The 25319-nt window shown below is 39.5% G+C and overlaps 2 protein-coding genes across 8 annotated transcripts in view; both read right to left on the reverse strand.

Moving 5' to 3' along the window:
- Positions 1-25288, reverse strand: part of CDK14 (cyclin dependent kinase 14) — a 790403-nt gene extending 765115 nt beyond the window's left edge. For 5 of the 7 annotated variants that reach the window (XM_045387589.2, XM_065542367.1, XM_065542363.1 and 2 more), the window contains exons 1-2: positions 25200-25288; positions 23141-23230 (exon numbers count right to left, since the gene is read on the reverse strand). The gene's annotated coding sequence lies outside the window, so the exon portion shown is untranslated. Of the gene's footprint in view, positions 1-23140; positions 23231-25066 lie in introns of all 7 variants that reach the window. The other 2 variants (XM_045387590.2, XM_065542365.1) reach the window with 1 other exon arrangement.
- Positions 11961-25288, reverse strand: CLDN12 (claudin 12). Its single transcript, XM_005550263.3, has 3 exons — positions 25200-25288; positions 23141-23230; positions 11961-15259 (listed from the first exon to the last, which is right to left on the reverse strand). Exon 3 carries the CDS (start codon positions 15224-15226, stop codon positions 14492-14494), a length of 735 nt encoding a protein of 244 aa, XP_005550320.1. The 5' UTR covers positions 15227-15259; positions 23141-23230; positions 25200-25288; the 3' UTR covers positions 11961-14491.
- Positions 25289-25319: the final 31 nt, after the last annotated feature.

Consider the following 25319-nt stretch of genomic DNA (forward strand, 5'->3'; position numbering starts at 1 on the left):
ACGTCTTATATGGCAGTAGGCAAGACAGCAACCATCAGATCTCATGAGACTTATTCATGACCATGAGAACAGTATGGGAGAAACCACCCCCATGATTCAATTATCTCACCTGGTTCTGTCCTAGCCACGTGGAGATTATTACAATTCAAGGTGAGTTTTGGGTGAGGACACAGCGAAACCATATCAGAGGAGATGGACATTTTAAATATGACATGAAACTAAAACTATAAAGGAAAATACCACTGGACACAGTGGCTCACACCTGTAATTCCAGCAATTTGGAGGCATGAGGATTACTTGCGCCCAGGAATTCGAGACCAGCCTGGATACCATAGTGAGATCTTATCTCTACTAAAAATTAAAAAAAAAAAAATAGCTGGGTGTGGTGGCACACACCTGTAGTCCCAGTTACTTGGGAGGCTGAGGTTGGAGGATCGATTAAGCCTGGGAGATTGAGGCTGCAGTAAGCTATTATCATGCCACCTCACTCCAGCCTGAGCAGCTGAGTGAGGCTCTGTCTCAACAACAACAAAAAAGTAAAATCCTGATATACCTGACTGCATAAACATTAAAATCTTTACAAAGCAAAAAATAATCACAAAGCAAACTAAGAAAAATATTTTCAATGCAAATGACAGTAAATTTCTTCAATATGCAAAACCCTTTTACAAACAAAAAAGATGCTTATGACCAGTAAATCTTTAAAAAATGGGATGAATATGTATGTTGGCACTTTACTGATAAATAAATACAAATGGCCAAAGAAAATAAAAAACAAAGAAAGAAAGAAGGAGAAAAATGGCGGAGCAGAGGTTGGGGAGTGTGGGAGCCATAAAAAGATAAGCTTTCTCATTCATTAAGAAATAAAAACTAAAACAAAAATTAACATATTTGATAATACTCATCATTGGGATGATGAGAAGAAATATTACAGAAGTTCCAACTGGTGCAACCTTCTTGGGAGGGTGAATTGGCAGTATCAGCATTCGAAGTACACATATCCTTTCACTCAGAAACTCTACTTCTCCATCTTTATCTCATATAATTAAGTATATAAAAATATATGTACAAGGATATTTATTACAGTATTTGAATAGCAAGTTCTCATATTTAAGTGAATTTAGCTAAGGAAAATAGCATATGAAACCATTCTTTGGCCTTACTTAGGTTAGCCACTAGATGTCATGATAGTTCCACAGAAATAAAGCTATAGCCAGGTGTATAAATCAAATTGGGAAACTGGAAAGAACTTTTGTTGTGTAGTCCTTCACTTTAAAATAATTGGTGCTTATACATGCCACCCAGCACAACTCTAAAACAAGAACAGTTTGCCACATCACAAAATGATCTTCAAAATGTCTTTTAGATATCATAAAGAAATCTTAAGTGAGTTTTCATATGCTTGCATGAGGCTCTTAAAAACGCTAAAATTGGGTAGGTTCATATGGTGTGATCTGGGGGCTTTCAGGGGGATCTCAGGTTTCAGAAAGTCTCACCTCTAACATGTTTGTCACCTGAAATTCCACCACTGCAGATTCATCGTGGGGAGGTTAAAGTTTCCAATCTTTAGAAGTGGCATTTTTTTTTTTACATTTTTATATAGCTTTAAAAAAACTTTGGCTTCAACCATCCCTATAGGAGTGGAATTTTAAACTGTAAAATATATCTGGGTGGAGTGACCCCCTCAAGTACTACTGCTGAATCGTTTTAAAGATTCGTTGGGTTTTAAACAAGAACGAGGCCCACGGTGAATAAAATATAAGACAGATGCCCATGAAAAGGGACAGGGTGGGTGACAGTGCACTAGGAAGAGGTGGCTTTAGCCTGGGCTCTGGTGTCCCCTCTGGTGTCCCTTAAGCTAAATATGACAAAACTCAGTGTGACCTTACTACTGAGAAATGTAAAAACATGAGAAAACCTAAGGCTCTAGATAACATTCAGCTTATCAAAATTTATATCATCACAGATACTTCCCAATGCTCTCATATAGAGTTGCATACTTTATGTTGATGTAAAACAAATCATCACAAACATATGAGGAAACAGATATCACTTATTTGCAACTGTACTCATAATAAACTAGTCATTAAAGCAAGCATTCAAACCAAATCCACATTTAGTTTCTGATTAAGAAGTTCTAAATATAAGAATTGCATGTAGACGTAGGGCTAAATAAATATTTGGCCATAAAATAAGTTTTTTAAAGAAAAAAGTAGGTGATATAGATTAAACAGGAAAGTGAATCAATAGTGTTAGGTGATAACATTTAGCAGCAGTTGCTCATTAACTTAGTTTTATATCGAGATAAAATAAAATAATGACAATGAACAGGGTGGAAAAGTCCTCATCTTGGCAAATGATGATGTGGAATACCAAACTTGAAGACACAGCTGTTTTTTAGACATCTTCCATTTGAAAGAAATTGTATGAACAGAGTAACATGTATAACTGTTTATTTTTTTATTCGTATGAATTTATGAGGTACAAGTGTAATTTCGTTACACAGATAGATGTTGCAGTGGTAAAGTCAGGGCTTTTAGGGTATCCACCACCCAAATGATGTATATTGTACCCATTAAGTAATTTCTCACCATTCAACCCCCTTCCACTCCCCCACCCTTCTAAGTCTCTATTGTCTACTATTCCACATTCTATATCCATGTATACACATTATTTAGCTCCCACTTGTAAGTGAGAACATGTGGGATTTAACTTTCTGTGTCTGACTTGTTTCGCTTAAGATAATGACCTCCAGTTCCATCAACATTGCTGCAAAAGACACTTCATCCTTTTTGTGGCTGAATAGTATTCCACTGAGTATATATGTATGTTATTTATAGATACCAGTCAATTCCTAATATTTTCTGTCCATGGAGAATTCTACAATTTTTAAAGCAGGTTTATATGTTATTTTATTTTTTCATGAAGAATTATTTTTGTGTTGACATAAAATTTTTTTCTAGTCTATCTTAATGAACTAAATTACATAGTCTTTAGCCTTAGGAATTTCAAGATGAGGAAAGTAAGTCTGACTATTGAGTTTTGGACAAATTTTTATCTAAAAAGATAGAATGGCATAAGTGCCCAGTGTCCTCTCCCCGATCCCTGACCTGGGAGCAGAACACTTACAGCTCTGGCATACATCTCCATAGGGTGGACACGGAGGGTAACTGATGAAATATAAAGGTTCTTCCTGGCCCATGACTCACATGTGTACATTTCATATTTCCTGTCCTAGAATTGAAAGGTTGGGGTGTGTCTTCAACATGATGGAAGAACAGTGCAGTAGTTCCAGGCTGGGATGAGGGTTGGTTCTTTTTAATGTGTCTCCTCCACCTACCCCAACTGCTGTCCAACACAGTGGAGCCAACTTTTTGTTGGGCTCTTCCTTTGAGGCTGTCATATCAGAAGTTGTTAATTCTCATTCCTATTTTGCTCTTAAAATCCTAGAAGTTGGTGTAGGCCTTAAAACTATTGATTCAATTACTTTATCTTAATTAGCATGGCCAGTTTAACCAGAAAATGCTTATTGTTACATTCTATTCCCTTGGATTCATAATGCATTTTGAATGAAAACGTACTCATTACCCTAATCCAAATATTAGTATGGACTTGGCACCTGCTTTTCTTTCTGGGGAGACAAACCATATACAAAGGAATATTCTAAAACACAATATGACACCTGATTCACCATCTTCAATCCTAGCCCCTAAATTAGGTCACAGTAAGCCAGAACTTAAAGAAAAACCCACTGCACCCTCACAATCACACTTTGAAAGAAGATGATTATTGTTCTCAACTGACAGTTGTGGAAACCGAGAAACGAAGTTTTCAGACACCTACTCAAAGTTGCCCAGCTAGTAAGACAAAGACCTGAAACCACAGAAATCTCAGTTCTTCTGACTTCATGTGATCTCTGCTGCATCCTACTTGAAAATGATGTGAGAGATACTGCCCGATGTCACATGTATGTGCATCTCTCAACCAACAGATGTGTTTTCTCTTCAAGTCTACTAAGGTAGTAGAATCACTTCCTCCACCATGTACATTTCCATGTACAATTAATCTTCACTATGTGTGCATTCCACATTTGCAAATTTACCTACTCACTAAAATGTATTCGTAGCTCCCAAATCAATACTCACTGTACTTTCACGGCCACTCTTGGACATGTGCAGAGCCACAGAAAACTTGAATGGCCTGATGTGCATGTTCCCAGTTGAGGCCTAAGATGGTGATAGTCTGTCTTCACTTCAGCTCTCATACCAAAAACAAGTGCCACATTTTTCATGTTTTTGTACTTTTGGTTGGTGATTTTGTTTAAAATGGCCCCCAAGCACAGTTTGGAAGTGCCGTCTTAGTGTTCCTAAGCAGGAGAAGACTGTGACGTGCCTTACAGGGAAAATGTGTGTATTACATAAGCTTCCTTCAGGCATGAGTTATAGTGCCATTGGTTATGAGTTCAATAATAATGACTCAAGAATATACATTAAATAAAGCATCTTTAAACAGAAACACTCATAAAACAAGATTATGTACTGGCCAACTGATGAAAATGTTGTGACCAAAGATTGTGACTTAACCCTGAATCTCCTCTAAGAACAATGGTTCAGTGCTTGCTTATTCAGTATGTATAGCTACTTTACAGAAAATAACGACAATGAATGACAATGAATAACAAGAATAGGCTATATTTAGACACGGTGTCATGGGCATTGGTTTTGAGGTACATCATCTCAACCCTGTGTAATGTCAGGGCCTGTCTTAGCTCCCTATCCTCTCCCCACAATAGGGACTACTTCAGCCCATCAAGGTAGTACTTAGAGTTTGGGTTTGGTAAATTGGTGCTCCAATATCACTCTACCTTTGGAAGTAATAAACAAGGAAGTAAGTTTCTCTGACTGCAGCTATTTGGGGGCTGGAATAGACCCGCTGCTTTGACAGTGGGAACAGTGGAAACATCCTTTTCTCCAGGCTGTCAGAAAGGGCATCATGTATTTTAAATTGTGTATTTTAGTCACATTAATATCTTCTTAAAAGAATTGGGAAAATTCATTGACTTACTTGTTTCTGATATGGAATCATGAAAAACAACTATCTTACAAGAAGCAGCTAATATTTAAGAGGATTGTTAATTTTCTTGGTCTCTACTTTGGCTGCAACTGCAATAAGAAGCCATGAGAATCCTGGCAACAGTGATAGCTGTGGCAATGTAAGTCCACAGCTTCCTGTAAGATGTAAAAGAGAGAGCTGCTTTTCTAAAGAAAACATATTTTTCTTATTTTTATGACCAGCACTAACATCAACTGGGATTCAATATACAGACTTGGCTTTTATGAATAATTGCAGTGAAGCCAGGTGTACTGTTCTAGACACTTTACCTGCATTCCTTCACAACAGTGTCTAATCCTCACAATAACACCAAGAGGTAGACAGCATTGTCCTAATTGCAGATGAAAATCTGAAGTTCAGAGGATAATTTTCCCATTGTGTAGTAAGAGGCAGTTTAGATGGAATTCCAAGCCTGCCTACCTCCAAAGCTGGTGTGTTGCCTTCCCCAGAGCACACTGACACAGGATGAGCTACATAATTTGTGGAGCCCACTGTAAAATGAAAATGCAGGATCACTTGTTCAAAAATTAAGAATTTCAAGAAACCCACCACAGAATATTAAAACAAGAGCAGAGCCCTTCTGAGTGCTGGGTTCTCTGTGACTGCACAGGCCACATGCCCATGAAGCCGACCCTGCCCTCATGTCACCATACCAGCCAAAAGCACAGATCCTGCAGGAGTTGGGGCTGTATGCAGGGGAATGATTCTATTTGCCCTTGGTGTGATCTGTGTCTATGCCACAGTGGAAACATTGCTAATTTCTCTTGGCATTCTGAGTGCCTTTGCCTCTAACAAAGATTTCAGAGGCATCTGCAGAAACAAAACAAACACATAAACATAGAAAGACAGGCTGCCAGTCTCTTGATAGGTGACTGACAACGGCAGGGATTTTAAGTAAAAAATCAGGATAAGACAATTTTTTTTTTTTTTTTTTTTGGCCATTTTTTTCTTTCTGAAACATTTTTAAAATTTTAATTCCTGGCCGGGCGCAGTGGCTCACGCCTGTAATCCCAGCATTTTGGGAGGCCGAGGTGGGCGGATCACGAGGTCAAGAGATCAAGACCATCCTGGCTAACATGGTGAAACCCCTTCTCTACTAAAAAAAAAAAAAAAAAAAAAAAAAAAAAAAAATTAGCCGGGCGTGGGTGGCGGGTGCCTGTAGTCCCAGCTACTCGGAAGGCTGGTGCAGGAGAATGGCGTGAACCCGGGAGGCGGAGCTTGCAGTGAGCCGAGATTGTGCCACTGCACTCCAGCCTGGGGGACAGAAGGAGACTCCGTCTCAAAAAAAAAAAATTAATTCCTTTATTTCTTTAACACTGATATGCTTTTGTTCTGTGAATAAATTGATTTTTTGTTCATCATTCTTTCACAATATCACTCCTAAGGGCACAGAATTTCATTTGGAGCCGAACTAGATAATTCTCATTTGCCACAAGGTGTTGGGATTTCCTTAATTCCTGCTCTGTTCCCTGCCAAAGCTAGCTTAAGTCCATTGGCATTGTGGGGGAAAACGTAACAGTCTCTCCGTATTTCACTAGCATTTTATGGCTTTCTCAACCTTAGTGCCTGACAAGTTGTACAGGCTGAGAGGGCAGAGAAGCAGCCTGAAAACAGCAGAAGGGCAAGAGGTATCCATTCCTTCACTTCAGTCACATTTTCTTCCATGAACTTCTTTTATTCCCAACCAAGGAGCTCAACTGTCCTTAGGCTGCTTCCTTTGAAAAGTCTAAAGCCATCAGATTCAGCCAAATGTTGGGAAAACAATCAGATTAAATTCACTATACTGAAATGTCAGTACAATTCAGCTTCCTTCTCCCAACCCTTATCTCACAACCACTGCTATGGGCTTTTATCTTGCTATTTATTATTATTATTTTAATTGACATATAATAATTGTGCATATTTATGGGATACAGTGGGATATTTTGAACATGTGTACAATGTGTAATGATCAAATCAGGGCAATTAGCATATCTATCACCTCAAACATTTATCATTTCTTTGGGTTGGGAAGATTCAAAATCCTCTCCTCACTATTTGAAAATATACAATAAAATTATTGTTAACTCTGGTTACCCTGCAGTGCTATAGCAGGAGGAATAAGCTGTAGTGTTCTGCTGCTACTGGAGGGAGGCATCACTTCAATTCAACTGCCTAAAATCTTGGAATCAGCTATTTCCGCTCCCAGCTGAGAAACTATCAGTTGTATCTTCTTAAAGGGTTGGCCCTAGATACAACTGGCTAGTTGGATAAAAACTAACAGATGATGTATTTTTTATAGAATTGGTTTATTCGTTCCTACTAACCATATGACAACATAACCACTATGTGTATCAGATTGATTTGATTGCAAATGTGTTTATCTTCTATTCCAAACCTCAGGTATGACCAGTGTTCAGTTTATTGCTTTGGTAACAATAGCAGCCATTCATACCTAACCAAAATTAGGAAGAACTCTGCTCCCAATCTAAGCTCAGATCTTCCCTTCTCCCTACCTTCAGATTAAGTTGTTTCACCACATTATAGCAATAGTCAGCACCTTCCAAGGGAATCTGAGATCATGAGAAAGAGCTTTTCTGATATGCAGCAAGGAAAGCTCACAGTACTTATAGCATAAATACTCCTCAGGATTGATCCCCTGCAACTGCTCTATGCTCTTTGCATTAGTTATCTACTGCTGCATAACAACCTCCCCCAAATTTAGCAGCTTAAAACAACAATAAGAATTGTTTCATCCAATTTGTGTGGGTCAAGAAGGTGGGAGGGCTTAGCTGAGTGATGCTGGTTTTCAGTCTCTCACTCTGGTTGCATTCAAGACATTGGCCAGGGTTGCAGTTATCTAAAGGTTTGGTTGGGGTTAGGGAAATTCACTTCCAAAATGGCTTTCTTACATGGGTGGCAAATTGGTACAGATTGTTGGCAGAAGGCCTCAGCTCTTCCTATGTTAATCCTACAGCTGTGTGTGTCCTCACAACATTGTGGCTGGTTTACCCCAGAGTAAGTGATCCAAGAGAGAACAAAACAGAAGCTATGTCTTTTATGATCTGTAACCTCAGAAGTCACACACCATAATTTCTGCAAAATCCTACTGGTAACACAGCCTGCTCAATGGGAGAAGAAAATACGCAGGGTATGAATATCAGGAAGCAAGAGCACTGGGTCCATCTTGGAGGCTAGCTACCACATTCATCATGCCACTCTTTCTATAATAATGAATAAAAGAGAAAACAGATATTCTTGGAATAATATAGGAAACAGATATTCCTTGAATAAGGAATGTGACCAATTTAGTCACAGAAAAGGGATATTTCCCGTTATTTATTATTAAATTCACTTTTTTTTTACACGTTTGTCTTGTGAGATATTGTTAGTGTCAATAATCACCAACAGTCTTATCATCTCTGGGCACAGTGAAAAAATTCTTCTCCTAGACAACTCATGTCTCTGTGCTTAGACTGTTCTAAGATATAGCTGCCAAATTTTATTTTAAGTATGGGAGAAACTAGGTATCAGTTGCATTTTTTTTTCTTTTTTGAGATGGGCTTGCTCTGTCACTCAGGCTGGAGTGCAGTGGTGCGATCTCGGCTCACTGCAACCTCTGCCTCCCGGGTTCAGGCGATTCTCCTGTCCTCTGCCTCCTGAGTAGCTGGGACTATTGGCACATGCCATCACACCCGGTTTTGTATTTTTTAGTAGAGACGGGGTTTTGCCATGTTGGCCAGGCTGGTCTTGAACTCCTGACCTTAGGTGATCCACCTGCCTCAGCCTCCCAAAGTGCTGGGATTACAGGCATGAGTCACTGCGCCTGGCCTCAGTTGCATATTATTAGGATCGTTCTGCAGCCTTGTGTATAGGATAAATTTGTGGTAGGGTAGGAGAGCAATATTGGAGACAGAGAGACCTGTTAAGAGGCTATTCAGATAGCCCCTTTATCACAGATAAAGTTTTACAACTCTCAGCATTCCTATGATTTCTCATTTCCTCATTAGCTAACCTGAATCTCAGCAAACGTGTCTTGCCTAAGCAGTGGTGTGCCAGTAAATGTTTAACAGTCAGCTCTCAGGAAAAGGCAAAGCAAAGCCCTAACTTGTAGCATTTAACAATTTCTAGAGCATAAGTACTTTCACCCTGACCAATTCCAAGCAACCAATATGATGTCACAGGTTGGGGGATTGGGAAGAGATGTACACACTGGTTCTTGGGGGCCAGTACCACTTGGCTCCAGCACTCCACTAATACCTTTGAGCTCTTAAAGCAGAAGCAGCAGGAGAAGCAGGTTAGCAGTTCTGAAACACAAGGGAGCAGTTGAGTCTCCGCCCTCATCCACATGGCCAGCAAAGGTGAAGATGGGCTCACCCCAGAGAAGGGCTACCAGGGCCTGGGGGTTCCCTGCAGCAGCCTCCTGGTGCTAAACTGCCACCTGGATCTTCCACACCACAAGATTATCTTTTGAAAGTGAGGTCAAGAAAGGGGGCATGGAGAGAAAGGCAAAAGTTACTTAAAAATTTAAGTGAGTTACCTAGATTTATTTACTAGATTCACTTTCAACAATTTGAGAGTGAACCTTGGGAACAAGGCCACTAGGTATTATATAATGTAAAGTATCAATAATGTCTTTTCTCTTAATGAGAAGCGGTGCCTTTTTTTCTATAAAGCAAAATCCTGGAGATATGAGCACATATTCCATCTTTCTAAAGAGGATTTTGGTTAATAAGACCACCCCAAAATCATGATTACTAGACTTTTGCTAAGAGGTCCAGTCACACTGGGTTTTTCATATAAGAAAAAGGTTCTTGTCTTTTCTTCTCATCCCCCATCTTGCTATCTTCCCGAAATTTTGCTGAATACAATTTTCTATAGAACAGTCCGAAAAGTTGGCCTATTTTGAAACAAAATACAACAAACCGACCTAAATCTCCCTTTAATAGCAGACTTGGATATGAACACTAGGCAGGATATAGATGTGCTTTTTCTCCCCAAGTCCCACAATCCTGCAGTGAGGTTTAAAGGGCTTTCTTGCATGCTATGGCACTGACACAGAAGCTGGCTGGGCTGGAGGGGTAATGAGCCACCCAGCAGGTACAAGGTGAATGAGCCTCTCCTGGAAAGGGTCCTCTAGTGTGTGTGGGGTAACATGAATATGCTTTCAGATTGAAGACACTGCTAACCAACAGAAATGGAACAGCTAATTAAGTTCCCATCCAGTCCTGTATTTCTGTGACTTTGATGTACAACTCTTCTGCAGGGACTTTTTGGTTTTTCAGGACAGATGATCCGACAAATTCTTTAAAAAAATTTCTCCTAAAATAGTTTATTTTATAAAATATTTTGGAGATAGGACTACATTTTTATGCATTTTTCTAAAAATGAAGAGATACGAGATCAGGATAGAGAAGGAAACGAAAAGCAAAAATGGGACCAGTGAGCTGCATGTTTCAAGATTAGACTCAGGCAAGACCTCAGAAATATGGTGGCCTTCTCCTTGCATCATATAAGGAAGTGCATGTTGTTGCTTTTTCTTATTATTGGCGACAAACTTGATCACTCAGCTAAGGTTGCCAAGTTTATCCACTATGAAGTTATTTTCCTCTCTGAAATTAATAAGCCATTTTGTACTTTGAGACTAAGTAAATATCTTGCCTCTCATACAAAATTCAGTCAATTAGTTTTAACCCCATTGATGTTTTTCTCATTTTTTTCTCTACTTCTTATTTGGTATTTTACTATAAGAAAGAACTTTTCTTTCTTCCATATTTATATCAGCATGGACATGTGGATTTGTATTTTATTCAATGAGTTATAACCCATTACTATCATTTATTTTGATATTCAGATTGTCCCAGATTTAGCTAATGGGAGCACCTTCAATCTGGAGCCTGTGAAATTTGATAAGCTCCCACAATTCTTTGAGCATTTCCTCACTTTTTGGCAGAATAAGTCCACTCTGGACTGTTGTGCTTTAGTGTAACCCAGCTTGAAGTAGCTTCTGATTTCCAGTGCAACATATGGCTCGGCCATCTAACCAATAGAGCCACAGGTTTCAGTGAGAAGTGTATGTAAGAACTGCCCCAACACAGGTGTAATCCAAAACTATACGTTCATCACAGGTTTCAGAAATGTTGAGGTGACATGACTGTCACTTCTCCTGGTAACCTCGAGCTTTGATGAGTATGGAAAGTTCCCTCTACTTAACTGTTTGAGAACTGAACTCCCAGTCTCTAAGATCATAGGCTGAGAAAACTCCATTGATGAGGCAGTCTGGCCCACAAATTGTTTCTTTGCGGACTGCTTAAAAAAAAAAGAAAGAAAAGAAGAAAAAAAAAAAAAAAGCCCAGTGAACTATTAGGACCACAGGACCACTGGGACTACTCTTAGAAATGGATACAGTGTCTTGGCACTTGTGGAATAATAGTTCCATGTTTTCCAATTCCTTTCTAGTTCCTTTTCTGAAACAAACTCCCTGTCACCCAGGCTGGAATGCAGTGGCATGATCTCAACTCACTGCAACCTTCATCTCCCATGTTCAAGCAATTTTCGTGCCTCAGCCACTTGAGTAGCTGGGATTACAGGCGCACACCACCATGCCTGGCTAATTTTTTGTATTTTTAGTAGAGACAGCGTTTTACCACGTTGGCCAGGATGATCTCAAGTGTCTGACCTCAAGTGATCCGCCTGCCTTGGCCTCCAAAAGTGCTGGGATTACAGGCGTGAGCCACTGCACCTGGCCTTCGAGTTCATACATTTTAGGGCTTTAAATGGAAATGTCTTTTTCAATTTACATACATCTGAGAAACATTTCTCAAAATATTTCACCTTAAAACACTGAGGAAAAAAACAGAAGCAGAAACTTGTAAAAATACATCTTTTAATAAACATCAAGAAGTACAGTGCACTTTTATTGAGGTTTTACATTGTAGTTTACAGCAAACATACTATCCATTGTAGTGTGTATGTACAAGTAAAGTAAACTTAGGTTTTCTCTCCCATGGCTGGATAAACCAAATCTGATACATCCACATTTAAGGTGGTTTTCCAAGTTGGTTTCCATAAAAGGCCTTTAACATTAATAGGCTTTTAACAACAAAAAGGTATCCCTCCCATCACAATGAGAGCTTGATGAGGGCTCAAAAGTGACTTCAAAAACTGTAAATAATTATTTTCCTTTGATGGCTTTAAAAATAGCTACTGATAGCAAATCAGAAACACTAAAGAAAAAAGACGATAAGGAAACAGCTGTTTGTCTAGTGAATCCATAATAAATACCAATTTGAGGCTATAGAACACAAAGCCAAAAGATTCTTATAGGAAAGTTAACGTTTATATTTACAATCTCATGGACTAAAAAAACTGTCTAATATGTTAATGACTGAGTCTACCTTTATTTAACATTGTTTATACACAATGACCCAAGGGATGGTAGAATTCTTGATCATTCTGGACAAAAGCATAGTGAGAGGGGACTGAAATTAACAAAAAGGGAAAATTAATATTAATCTCAAAATTCTACTCATCGTTGTCTTAAAATGATCAAGACTCAGCTACAGCTAAGAAAAATGAAAAGGATCAGAAGTGAAAGAAATCAGAAGCTAGTAATTTAAAAAATCATAACCTTGTGTGCTTTCTACTGACAGCATTTAAAAATGTATACAACTAGATTTATTTGCTATATATATATAAACTAGTGTTGGAATTAGGGGAAAAAGTACCAAATACATCTACACAAATACTAGAATCATATTCAGAATTGCAAAAAGGCATAATAATCTGTTTACCATATAACTAGCTGTTTGTAAAATCTGTAATGGTTAATAAAAAATCCTTATGAATATAGTACTAATATGTAGCAAATCACACTAATTAAATAAGCAGCTCAAATTCATAAGGCTAAAGACCCAATATCCCTGAATTTCTAAGTGTTCATCTCAGTTTTAACATGGTTTTCATCTAATTGTTACTTCATCAAAAATAACTCCTCCATCCTTAATACATCATCATACTTTCAGAAGTGGAGAGGGAACAATTTCTCTACCACTTTTGCCCATTCTCATAAATCAATGCTATTACAAAATCTAGGCTAGCACAGGTGCCTTAAGGATACAATGGACTGAAGTAAACAGAATTTCAAGGTCCAGGATATTGTTGGTGTTGTACAATTTGTCTGTCTGCCAGAAAGTTGTGCCTCTGGTTGAAACATTCCTGGATCAATGATTAAGAAGTTAAGGCCAACTGCCAATGAAGTCAGACTATTCCCCAACCATCAGGTAACATTTTGATCTTCTCTATTAAAATGTCTTACTGGATGGGACCAGATCTCATACTTTTCATATATCCTCTATAGCACCTACTAAAGTGTTAGGCAGAGATATATGCTCAAGGAAATAATCAGTGACAGGGGTGGGAAATGAATCAAGGGTGAATGAATCAAGGTTATGGTAAAGCCATACCTTACATCACCCATAACTCAAAAGGCAGTCACCAGAGTAAATCTCTATTGTAGTCACTGAAGAACAGACTTCTTGTCCCCTACTAAATTATGTCTGAAAGAGAACAAATGATTATGGCCCTTTTATTTACTTCTCTTAGCCACTAAGAGATTGTATACGGGCATGAGTACTGCTTGATGGATGATATCTCCAAAAAAGGGTTTTCTGCCTCAGAGGAAACACTAACCTGTCATAAAGCACATTCTAATCCCAATAACACAATTTATGGAATCATTAATGTTAAAAAGTATTATATGTTATTCATAAGTAGGTGATATTTAGAATGGTGGTCTTAGTCTAACATCATTTAAAATACATTTTACTTTTAAACACTGGCATGAGGTAGAAGAAAGTCACAAAAGAAAGTAATCTTCAATATACTGACACCTATTCATACAATTAGCCCCGAGAGAGAAGAGTTACAGCCTTAAGCTAGATTATTGACTATTATTAAAATATTACCCTTACCTGAAATAAATTTCTTATATTTGAAACTGCCTTTTCTTTGCAGTTAAAGGTATTATAGAAAAAGAAAAATACACACTGAAATATTCATGAAGATTGTATGCAACAGCTTCTGCTAACCATGATTCTTTAACATGTTGCTCTAAATTACCTCAATTGTGATGCAGGCCTCTTCCACTTAAATAATTAATTAGATATCAATATGAAGGCTAAAATTCCTTCCAGTATAAGAAGCAAAATAAAAAAATTCACATTTAATATAATGTACTTCTCATAAAAACTAGCAGCACTTCATTCTACCAGGACATACAAATTTGGCTTCATTGATTGGTCAAAAACAAAGGAAAATGTATATAGGTCCAAAAGAGCTCCTTGCACAAGGGGAATGTGAGGCTACAAGAAGTTTTCTTTAACAATTAACTATTTCCCCATTAAGTGGTGTGTGAAACTACTGGAATGTCAATTTCAATGGCAGAGAGGCGAGAGCGTGCTGAATAGGGCTGTGAGTAAGTATGCATACTGGGTGGATGGGAGTACAGTGGTTGCCAGAAAGGAGAAGGCAAAGATTTGCATGTACAATACCAAATAAACAGTATAAGGGAAGTCATAAACAGGCCCCCAGCACTAGCAATAGTGACATACACTGCATAGTCAAATGAAAAGACTGGCTCAAACTTCTTGTTCAGATGGATGTTATAAAAGATGACCCAGATAGATGGGGAGAGGCTCACAGTACCTGCCAGGAAAAATAGCAGCCCAGCCACCAGGTGGCAACCTGCACTATTGACCAGACACTTGGCCAGTTTGATGTTGGGCACCGAGGACCTGAAGGCAGTGTTGCACATTCCAATCAGGCAGAGCAGCAGGGCACCCATGGCGATCAACATGCTGAGGGGTAGGGCAAACTGGAGGACACGCAGGTCCAGCTGGTCAACTGATGAGTACCAAGTAGTGTCGTACATCAGGCAGTCACTGCTCCCGTCATACCGGGCACATTTCACCCACAGGCCTGTGTAAACAGTCAGGTTCTTCTCGTTTCTGTTGAATGTGATCAATCGTAATTTTCTCCAGTTGGGAAGCAGAGTCCCTGCAAAGAGGCCTGCTACTGAGGCGATTCCACATAGGAAGGAAAGGACTGTGGCTGCGTGGACATCCCGACAGCCCATGGCAGGCAAGCTTGTGGAGTGCTGTCAGTCAGACTAGGGGGTGACACACAAGAGGATAAATCGTGAGGGGACAATAGCAGAACAGAGCAGGAAGGGTGGTGCCAACTGGCAAAACATTTAATGATGAAATGTCAATGCAAAGAGGGAAAGTCTCTCCCATTTCCTCTCCGTACAATACAAATGTATATACATGCAGGTGTGTGTGACCTCAGAGCACAGGTACACACACATTTGGTTATTACTGACTGGGTAATGGAGCAACTAAAATCTTTAGTCATCAGTATTTTTCTTCAGAATTAAAAAACAACCAAGATAATGTTAAAATCTCTTACAATTACACCTTCAATCTTCTTGTTTGTCAATAATCGTTCTTTCAAAACACATATATCAAGCACTCTGTATATGTCAGGCACTCATATAGCAAGGGCGCACTCATCAATCATCAGTTAGCTACAAACACCACAAATTCAGCCTCAAATGCTCATGCAGCAGGGGTGAAGGTGGCTCATAAAAGGCAAAGGTGTAGGGAAAGAAGCAGTACAGAACAGGGGAATGGTTGAGAGTCAACTCTTAGCAAGGCTGCTTGAATTCTAATCCCCATCTCCTCACTTACTAGCTCACTGACCTTGGGCCAGATTCAGAACTTCCCTGTGCCTCATTTTCTTCATCTGTGAAATGGAAAGAATAACAGTGCCAACCTCGCAGGGTTGTTCTATGGGTTCAATGAGATAATATAATGTTGAGTGCTTAAAACATGTCTAGGACATAATAAATGCTACGCCAAGTGTTAACTACTTCTTAGCGTTCAGTGACCCAGCTCATCACTTGGCATCTGATGTGATGCCAAGCACATCAGAGCAGTTCAAAGAACTTTCATTGAATGAATGTTAAATAAGAAAAATCAAACTGATCTCATTCCTATGTACTAGGCACATGAGGAAATTATAAAAAGTAAATGAGCTCATCTCCAATGAGTCAGTCAAATGAAAAGATAAGAACATTGGTACCTGAAATTATTCTGCTTAATTACTTCCTTGTTGATTCAAGATGACCCAAGTGCTTTTCAGGGAAATCTACAGCACTTGTTGGTTATTACTACTACTGTTCATATAAGATGAATGCAAACGTTTTTCAAGTAATGACAACCTATTTCTATTAATGCTATTATAAGAAAAACAGTCACCAGGACTTTCATTACAAATTAAAAGGCCATGTTCTTTTTCTGTATATGACAAACTATAAAAAGCTTGCATTATATTCAGCTTTAATTTCCTCAAGGGTCTGATATTCACTCTCGAAGCAGGACTCAAATGTTTTTTCTCTGCCTTCTATAATATCTACTATGAGGAAATAGAGCAGACTACTTCAATAAGGTTTACTTTTTTTGGTCAGAGCATGATGAAGGGGCAAGGTTGAGAATAATTTTTATTTCTGTATACAGTTCCATCATCCTTTGCAGAATCAAATATTATCTGCTGGGATGGTGAAGTTTTGTTTCTAAGTTTTTAGGATCAGAAAGACAATTATGACCAAAATGCTAGGAAGCTGGCTTAGAATGTGATTCTCATGAATTCCAGTGGAAGGGCACAATGTTCTTTAGAAAACAATGTTATTTGCATATTTAATCTAGTCATATAATACAGGAATAATTTTTTCTTTTTTTTCTTCTTTTTTTTTTTTTTTGAAACAAGTCTTACCCTGTTGCCCAGGCTAGAGTGCAGTGACACAATCATGGCTCACTGCAGCCTTGACCCCCCAGGCTCAAGCAATCCTCCGACCTCAGCCTCCTGAGTAGCTGGGACCATAGGCACATGTCACTATGTTAATTTTTGTTTTTTGTTTTTTTGTAGAGGCAGGGTTTTGTCATGTTGCCTAGGCTGGTCTCAAACTGTGCTCAAGCAATCCACCAGCGTCAGCCTCCCAAAGTACTGAGATTACAGGTGTGAACCAGCCCTCCTCCCTCCTTCCACCCCCCCCAATTCTTCTTCCCGTTCTTTTTTTCCTTCTTTTAGAGAACTGGTTTCACCATGTTGGCCAGGCTGGTCTCTAACTCCTGGCCTCAAGCAATCTTCCTGCCTTGGCCTCCAAAAGTGCTGAAATGACAACCTGGGATTATAGGTATGAGCAACTGCGCCCAGCCAGAATAATTTTACTAACCAAAAAAATGCCTATGTGTACATACATATATATTCAAATATATACAAAGCATATATAAATGTACAATATAAAATCAGAGTTTAATCACAAGTAACCATTTTTAAAGCTCTCAAGTTAAACATGGTTAGTTCTAAGTTTTTCCATTAGTATTAGTTTACTATTTATTATGTTACCTTCTGTCAATATTATTAGAAGTAGCAATTGTTTAAGAAAATTTTATGAAAGGGAGAGACAAATTACAGTATTTTTTTCCATGCAAACTGGGAAAAAGTTGTCTTGCTTAATTGTGGCAACCAAACACCTCAGTACAGCAATGGAAACTAGTACAGATTTGAGAATGTTTGCACTGGAAAAAGCTACTAGAGATGCCAAACTCTAGGATACAGCTCTCTGGTGGTCTTTGCTTATTCACCTATCTCCCCCATACAACTTGTGTGCCTGGCACACAAGTGATTCTAGGATTATTTGAATAAACGAGTAGTGGGCTCTGTACAAAGACCCCAGTAACTCACAAAGGTGGGCCACTGGTAATGAAGAACTGTACAAGGAAGTAGTTATTAGTAAGAAGCAATCATTTATTCAACAAGTACTTACATCGTGCTGAGTGTCTAGCATACACAAAACACTCTGTTAGGCCCTGGAAAAACACCAAGACCACTGAGACCTGGACCTTGCTCCCAATGTGTCTATAGACAGACTTGTGGAAAAAAACAGTTGTTTTATGTAAACTTAGGCCCTGGAAAAATACCAAGACCACTGAGACCTGAACCTTGCCCCCAATGTGTCTACAGACAGGCTTGTGGAAAGAAACAGCTGTTTTATGTAAACTTAAAGTGCTGGTGGTGAATCAACTGTATAATTACTACATATCAAGTGATTATTGTTAGGTGTTAAGCAAAGTGAATAAGGTACCTATTCATAAAAATTTATCAGCCAGGAGTTAAAGGCTGAGAAATGAAGGAGAATAAGGATTTGATTAAAGTTGTGAAGACATAAGAAAAAGGTTCCCTCTGTTTCTCTCAAGCTTCAGAAGTCTTCAGATAACCCACTCAAAGTCCTAATGCAATCACAATTCCTTCTTGCTTTCAGAAGCAGTATACTGCCTGGGCGAATTGGCTCATGCCTGCAATCCCAGCACTTTGGGAGGCCAAGGCGGGCAGGTTACTTAAGGTCAGGAGTTTGAGACCAGCCTGGTCAACATGGTAAAACCCCGTCTCTAATAAAAACACAAAAACTAGCCAGGCATGGTGGCACGTACCTATTATCCCAGCTACTCAAGAGGCTGAGGCAGGAGAATCGCTTGAACCCGGGAGGTAGCGGTTGCAGTGAGCCTAGATCACACCACTGCACTCCAGCCTGGGCGACAGAGCACGAGACTCTGTCTCAAAACAAACAAACAGCAACAAAAAACAGAAGTAGTATAGAAATAATTGGAATTTCAATGTAATTGAGATTTCTCCAATCAAACTGCCCTGTAACACTGATTCCTGAAATGTAAATGGAGTGAGAAACAAGATCAGGATGTATAACTCTATTATTAATAAATTCCAGGCCAGGTGCTGTGGCTCATGCCTGTAATCCCAGCACTTGGGGAGGCTAAGGTGGGAGGATAGCTTGAGCCCAGGAGTTTGAGACCAGCTTGGGCAACATAGCAAGACCCAATCTCTACCAAAAAAAAAAAGAAAATTAATTATTAAGAAAAATAAATTCCTATAATTCTTAGCCTATAGACTATCAAATGACATTAATGAAGAGAGGTGGGGCAATATATATTTCAGTATGAAGTGCTCTTAACTGTAATCTGCATCAAATCAATACAAATATTATATTGGTTCTCTGAAATTGCCTTTGATGAAGCATTTTTAGCTCAGATCTCAGGGATGGACAAAGGCCTATCTATACAGAGTCAACAAGGATACCATGGCACTTTCTCAGAAGGGAAGTACTATTAACCTTTAGCTTAATTCTTAAGCTAAATTTTGGCCTGATGCTGGAATTAATGTCTAGCTCCTTGTAGCTTCTTTTGGCTACTTCGCTTTTATGCCCTGTTCTTAATTTCACATGCTTATGGTTTGATAAGTTATATATCCAACGAGAAAGAGAAAGTAATTTATTTTAAGACAGGGTCTTACTCTATCACCCAAGCTGGAGTGCAGGGCATGATCACAGCTCACTAGATTTCAGTGAGCTGAGATCCTGGGCTCAAGTAATCCTCCTGCCTCAGCCTCCTGAGTAGCTGGGATTACAGGTGCATGCCACCATGCCAGGCTAACTTTTAGGTTTTCTGTAGAGATGGGGTCTTGCTATGTTGCCCAGGCTGGTCTTGACTTCTTGGGCTCAAGCAATTCCCCAACCTCAGCCTTTCAAAGGGCTGGGATTACAAAAGTAAGCCAGCATGCCTAAAGTAAAATTTTATCGGATAGTTTGGGGAAAGAATACGTTTGATGTTTTAAAACAAAGATAATGCTGACTTCCAGATTAGGATTTGTTCATACTTGCAAGGGTAAAAAGACTACTCTTGTCCTGTGTCATTTAGTTTTAATCCACAATAATTTTTTTTCAAATGCAAACCTCATCCGCCATTCCATTTCTTACCATTCAATAAGTTCCCATTTCCCACAGAATAAAGTCTCTAAAGTTTCCAATCCTCCCCATAGCTTACACCACCTGATTCCTACCAAATTCTCAACCTTCTTATGTGCCACTCTTCCACCCTACACACTACAGTCTATGCAGCCACATCACCTTTCTTTTAACTTCCCAAATTTTTCGCTTTCTAATTCGGTTAAGGGCCTTCCCTCATGGTCTTTCTCCTAGAACTTTCTTAATTCCAACCTATTATTTGCTTGGCTAATATTTACTCATTCTTCTAGTATCCAGGGAGGCTTGCCCTAAACCTCCCCCCACCCCTGGTTATATGCTGTGGTAGCATTTTTGCACTTTTTCTTCTGTAGCAGTGATCGTTCTTATAATTCCTTGTTCAGTGTTGTTTTCTTTCCCATCAGACTGTGAATTCCAGGACAGAGATCCCTTTGTTTTGTTCACTGTGTCCTATACTGGCACATAAAAGGCACTCAATTATTTTCTGAATGAATGAGCAAACAAATGGAGGTTCTGTATAACTCTAGTCAGAATACACACAGAAATTTAGTCTCAGTTCCATTCGCTTCATTTGGGACAATTCACACCACCCTGCATTCTGATACATCCAGACTGCTTCTAGACTGTGCCCCTGCCTTCTCCTTTTTGGCCAAAAGACTCTCCCATTTTACAAAACAACATTCATTTTCTTCCCCCAGAAACCTGTGCTTAGCAAAGACGAGGCCATCCTTAGGTACCTACATGCAGACTATGCTTCTAGGAATACATATCTAGGTTTAGCAACGCTGGCTAACTTCAACAATGTTTTGAAAGTCAATTATTCCTGGCTGGGCGCGGTGGCTCGTGCCTGTAATCCCAGAACTTTAGGAGGCCGAGGCAGGCAGATCACAAGGTCAGGAGTTCCAGACCAGCCTGGCCAATATGATGAAACCCCAAGACTCCATTTCAAAAACAAAAAGTCCATTGTTCCGGTGTTGATTCTTCTGTTTTCAACTTAACAGGTATGTCATGAATTAGACATACTTCTCTTAAGAGTGGTTAATATATCAAATTAATATTTAGTAAAGCTAAACAATATATATATTTTTTAATGGAGAAAAAAACATCTTTTTGCCATGTGAAAATCCCTAATTAGGGACTGTGGAAAATGTGCCAGGCTAAGAACACTTTAACAAATCTGACAAGCAGTCATGAGTACTAGCTGGATGACAGCTTTGAGCTACGTCGTACATACACCTAAGTGTGTTTGTTGTTTCCATCTAGGAAGCTGCTTGGTATTGTTGTCCAGGAGACCAAAGACCTGAATACCACTCAGAACCTATCATTTACAAACTGGACAAGTCACTTATGTCCTCTGAACCTCAAATTTTTCATCTGTAAAGTATACCACAAAGTAGTAAAATCATGAATAGCAAAGTCCTTTGTAAACCAGAATACGGTCAGAAATGTAAGTTCAGTAATGATTATTAGCAGGCTTATTTACTTTTTTCAACTAGAAACATACTTTTCTTCTGGACCCTCAGCAAATGACCACAGATGGTTATAGGTTATAGTCATATAATAAGAAGGACAGAACATTCTCTTTGGAGACACTGACTAAATCAAATATAGACTCTATTTCAAATAACCACTTCAGATTTGTCATTTGACCCTCTGTTCCACCATGACTTTTAGAAAAGAAGATAAAATTTGGTACACAATTGTTATCAAAGACATAATTTCAAATAAAAATATTTTCAAAGTATATATTTTCTGTGGTTTTGAATAGAATTTAAAGAAGGCTGGAGCAGGAACAGTGGCTGAGAGCTTTAGGAAGTCACAGATCTCATAGACCCTGCACTATTTTTTCCAGGCACAATTCTGAGTTATAGTTACAAGAGAGTTACAAGAGTACATATGTCTAATAGCAGCTGGCTTCTATTTTTTTGAGACAGGGTCTTGCTTTCTTACCCAGGCTGGAGTGCAGTGGTGCAATCATGGCTCACTGCAGCCTCGACCACCCAGGCTCAAGCAATCCTCCCACCTCAGCTTCCAGAGTAGCTGGGGCTATAGGCATGTGCAACCACACCTGGCTAATTTTTTTTTTTTTTAATTATTATTATACTTTAAGTTCTAGGGTACATGTGCATAACGTGCAGGTTTGTTACATATGTATACTTGTGCCATGTTGGTGTGCTGCACCCATCAACTCGTTAGCACCCATCAATTCGTCATTTACCTCAGGTATAACTCCTAATGCAATCCCTCCCCTCTCCCCCCTCCCCATAATAGGCCCCAGTGTGTGATGTTCCCGTTCCCGAGTCCAAGTGATCTCATTGTTCAGTTCCCACCTATGAGTGAGAACATGCAGTGTTTGGTTTTCTGTTCTTGCAATAGTTTGCTGAGAATGATGGTTTCCATCTGCATCCATGTCCCTACAAAGGACCCAAACTCATTCTTTTTTATGGCTGCATAGTATTCCATGGTGTATATGTGCCACATTTTCTTAATCCAGTCTGTCACTGATGGACATTTGGAATGATTCCAAGTCTTTGCTATTGTGAATAGTGCTGCAATGAACATACGTGTGCATGTGTCTTTATAGCAGCATGATTTATAATCCTTTGGGTATATACCCAGTAATGGTATGGCTGGGTCATATGGTACTTCTAGTTCTAGATCCTTGAGGAATCGCCATACTGTTTTCCATAATGGTTGAACTAGTTTACAATCCCACCAACAGTGTAAAAGTGTTCCTATTTCTCCACATCCTCTCCAGCATCTGTTGTTTCCTGACTTTTTTATGATTGCCATTCTAACTGGTGTGAGGTATTTTTTAAAACTTTCTCATACAAACAGGATCTCGTTATGTTGCCCAGGATGGTCTCAAACTCCCAGGCTCAAGGGATCCTTCCACCTCAGCCTCTTAAAGTGCTGAGATTACAGGGCTGAGCCACCATGCTCAGCCCTAACTTAATTCTTGATGGTAACATTGAGAGTTCCTTCTACCTATAATTTGGGTTTTCTGAGAAACTGTAAGTCATCAATCATTGCACTCACAAGAGAGGTCTGTCCTATACATTTATTTTGTTGAACAAGAGGAAAAAAAAGAGTCATTGTTGGCAGACATGGTAGCAGGAGGGAGGGAAATAAGATATAATTAAAGGACGTACTTACCCTTTGAGGTACCCGACAGTTCCAAAACAACTTTATTCAGCTTAGAAGATAAACATGCAGATCTGAATACACAGTAGCAATAATCTGAGCCTAAAGAAATAGGAAAAATACTTCAAATTAACACAGTACTTCTCTAAAAGCTCTGCTTGAATTCCCATGAATTAGAAGAAATGATTAGTAATCACCCAAAACCAATGAAATGTTATACTAAAAAGGGCAGATAGTAAATTTTTTAAAAAGGCAGTTGAGCAGGGGTGCAGCGGCTTACACCTGTAATTCCAACACTTTCGGAAGCTGAGGCAGGATGATCACTTGAGCCGGAGTTCAAGACCAGCCTGGCCAACATGGCAAAACCCCATCTGTCCTAAAAATACAAAAATTAGCCGGGCATGGTGGCTCATGCCTATAGTCCCAGTTACTTGGGAGGCTAAGGCACAAGAACTGCTTGAACCTGGGAGGCGGAGGTTACAGTGAGCCGAGATTGCACCACTGCACTCCAGCATGGGCGACAGAGGGAGACTCTGGCTCAAAAAAAAAAAATAAAATAAATAATAATAATAATAATTAGCCAGGTGTGATGGTGCACACCTGTTGTCCCAGCTTCTTGGGAGGCTGACCTGGGAGGATCACTTGAGCCCAGGAGTTTGAGGCCACAGTGAGTCATGATCATGCCACTGCACTCCAGCCTGGATGACAGCAATGATCTGTCTCAAATAATACAAAAATAAAAATTAAAAGGCTGTTTATTCCTTAATTCATGCATTATATATGAGAAATATATAGAATATAGAAAAATACATAGAAATAGAAGGAAAAAATTAACTCATTTTGTGACGAGAATATAGGAGAAATGGGGATGAAAAACACTTTGCTGTCTTGGGAATATATGATTGATATTTAATGAATGCTTTAGATCATTTTCATGACTACGGTGAAAGGATAAGGTGGGGAAGATTGTGCAGTTGTCTTGGAAGCAAAAGAAATTTTCTTTTAAATTTTAAAAAAGGACACTGACAACAAGACCAGACAAAATTGATCTGAATTCTGCATCCTGAAATTTGCAACTAGAATGCTTAAAAAAAATAGTTTCACCAATGGCTCAACCTGCCATTTGAAGATGCTTCTATATATCTACTTTAAACATTAGTCACTTCCTCTTCAAATACCATTTATCTCAAACAGGTAAGATGAGAATGGAAACTCATTATTATGTGCGCCTGAGAGTTTCCTGGATTGAGGCGTTCATCACTAGCCCTATTATGATCATTATGTAGAATGCTCTCTACAACTGGCTGCTCGGAGATTTCAGTCCAGTCCTGTGGGGTCCAGTCCCAACCCCTCCCCCACCCCAAATGTGTTTCTTGAGTTGATATCAAGCATAATTCCTCACTCCAAAGTCAGAGGAAATCGCTTTACAATTAAATAACACACATAGACTCCTTGGGCAATCATTTTAAGTGAGGTCACCAAGTCTGACCTTTCCCGTGGCTATGGGCCCCTCACAAGGCCGGGAACATAGAACTTACAGAAAAGCAAAACAAGCTCCCAGGGCAATCCGCATCCCCCTCCGCCCCCCTCCGCCTCCTCTCCTCCTCCCTCTTTTCGAAGAGCCCTGTGCTTAGTAGACGCAGACCTGGCAGAAAGAAAAAAATGCCCTACTATTTACAGCCAATGGAGAGAGACCGCAACAGCGACTGTTAACGCTCTCAGAGCTAGCCCATCCCTGCAACACTGAGTGGGTTTGAACCGCAAGCAGGTCATCATTACACAACCAGCATCAGCTGGTTATTCAAAAATAGCAGCTTGGGCTCCCCCACAAACCCGCGCCAGCAAAGCTCCCAGCCCTTGGCGGTTCCGGCAACACACCTCGACATTTCCATACTCCTGTGTACAAAATAATTTTTTAAAGCCTTATCAAATACCTACTCAATTTTCACATCCACAGATGTGGTCAGCGTTTTCCAATGCTCCCGATTCCCCTGGATTTAGCTATTTTACATAAAATCCTCAGTTACTTATGCAAAAGACCCAGAAATCGGAACATCTTGACCACACCTACCTGCTTCTCACACGCAGGGCATTTTACTCGCCCACACTGAGGAGCCTCTTGGAGCGTCTCCCTCTCAGCGTCCCAGGAAGTGCGTTCCCAGAGAGGCACACCGGAGGCTTCTGGGAGCGC

This window comes from Macaca fascicularis, chromosome 3 (genome assembly GCF_037993035.2).
Source record: "Macaca fascicularis isolate 582-1 chromosome 3, T2T-MFA8v1.1".
NCBI lineage: Eukaryota > Metazoa > Chordata > Mammalia > Primates > Cercopithecidae > Macaca > Macaca fascicularis.

Coding starts and splice junctions, on each gene's coding strand:
- CLDN12 (XM_005550263.3), bottom strand. CDS start 15,226: ATGGGCTGTCGGGATGTCCACGCAGCCACAGTCCTTTCCTTCCTATGT.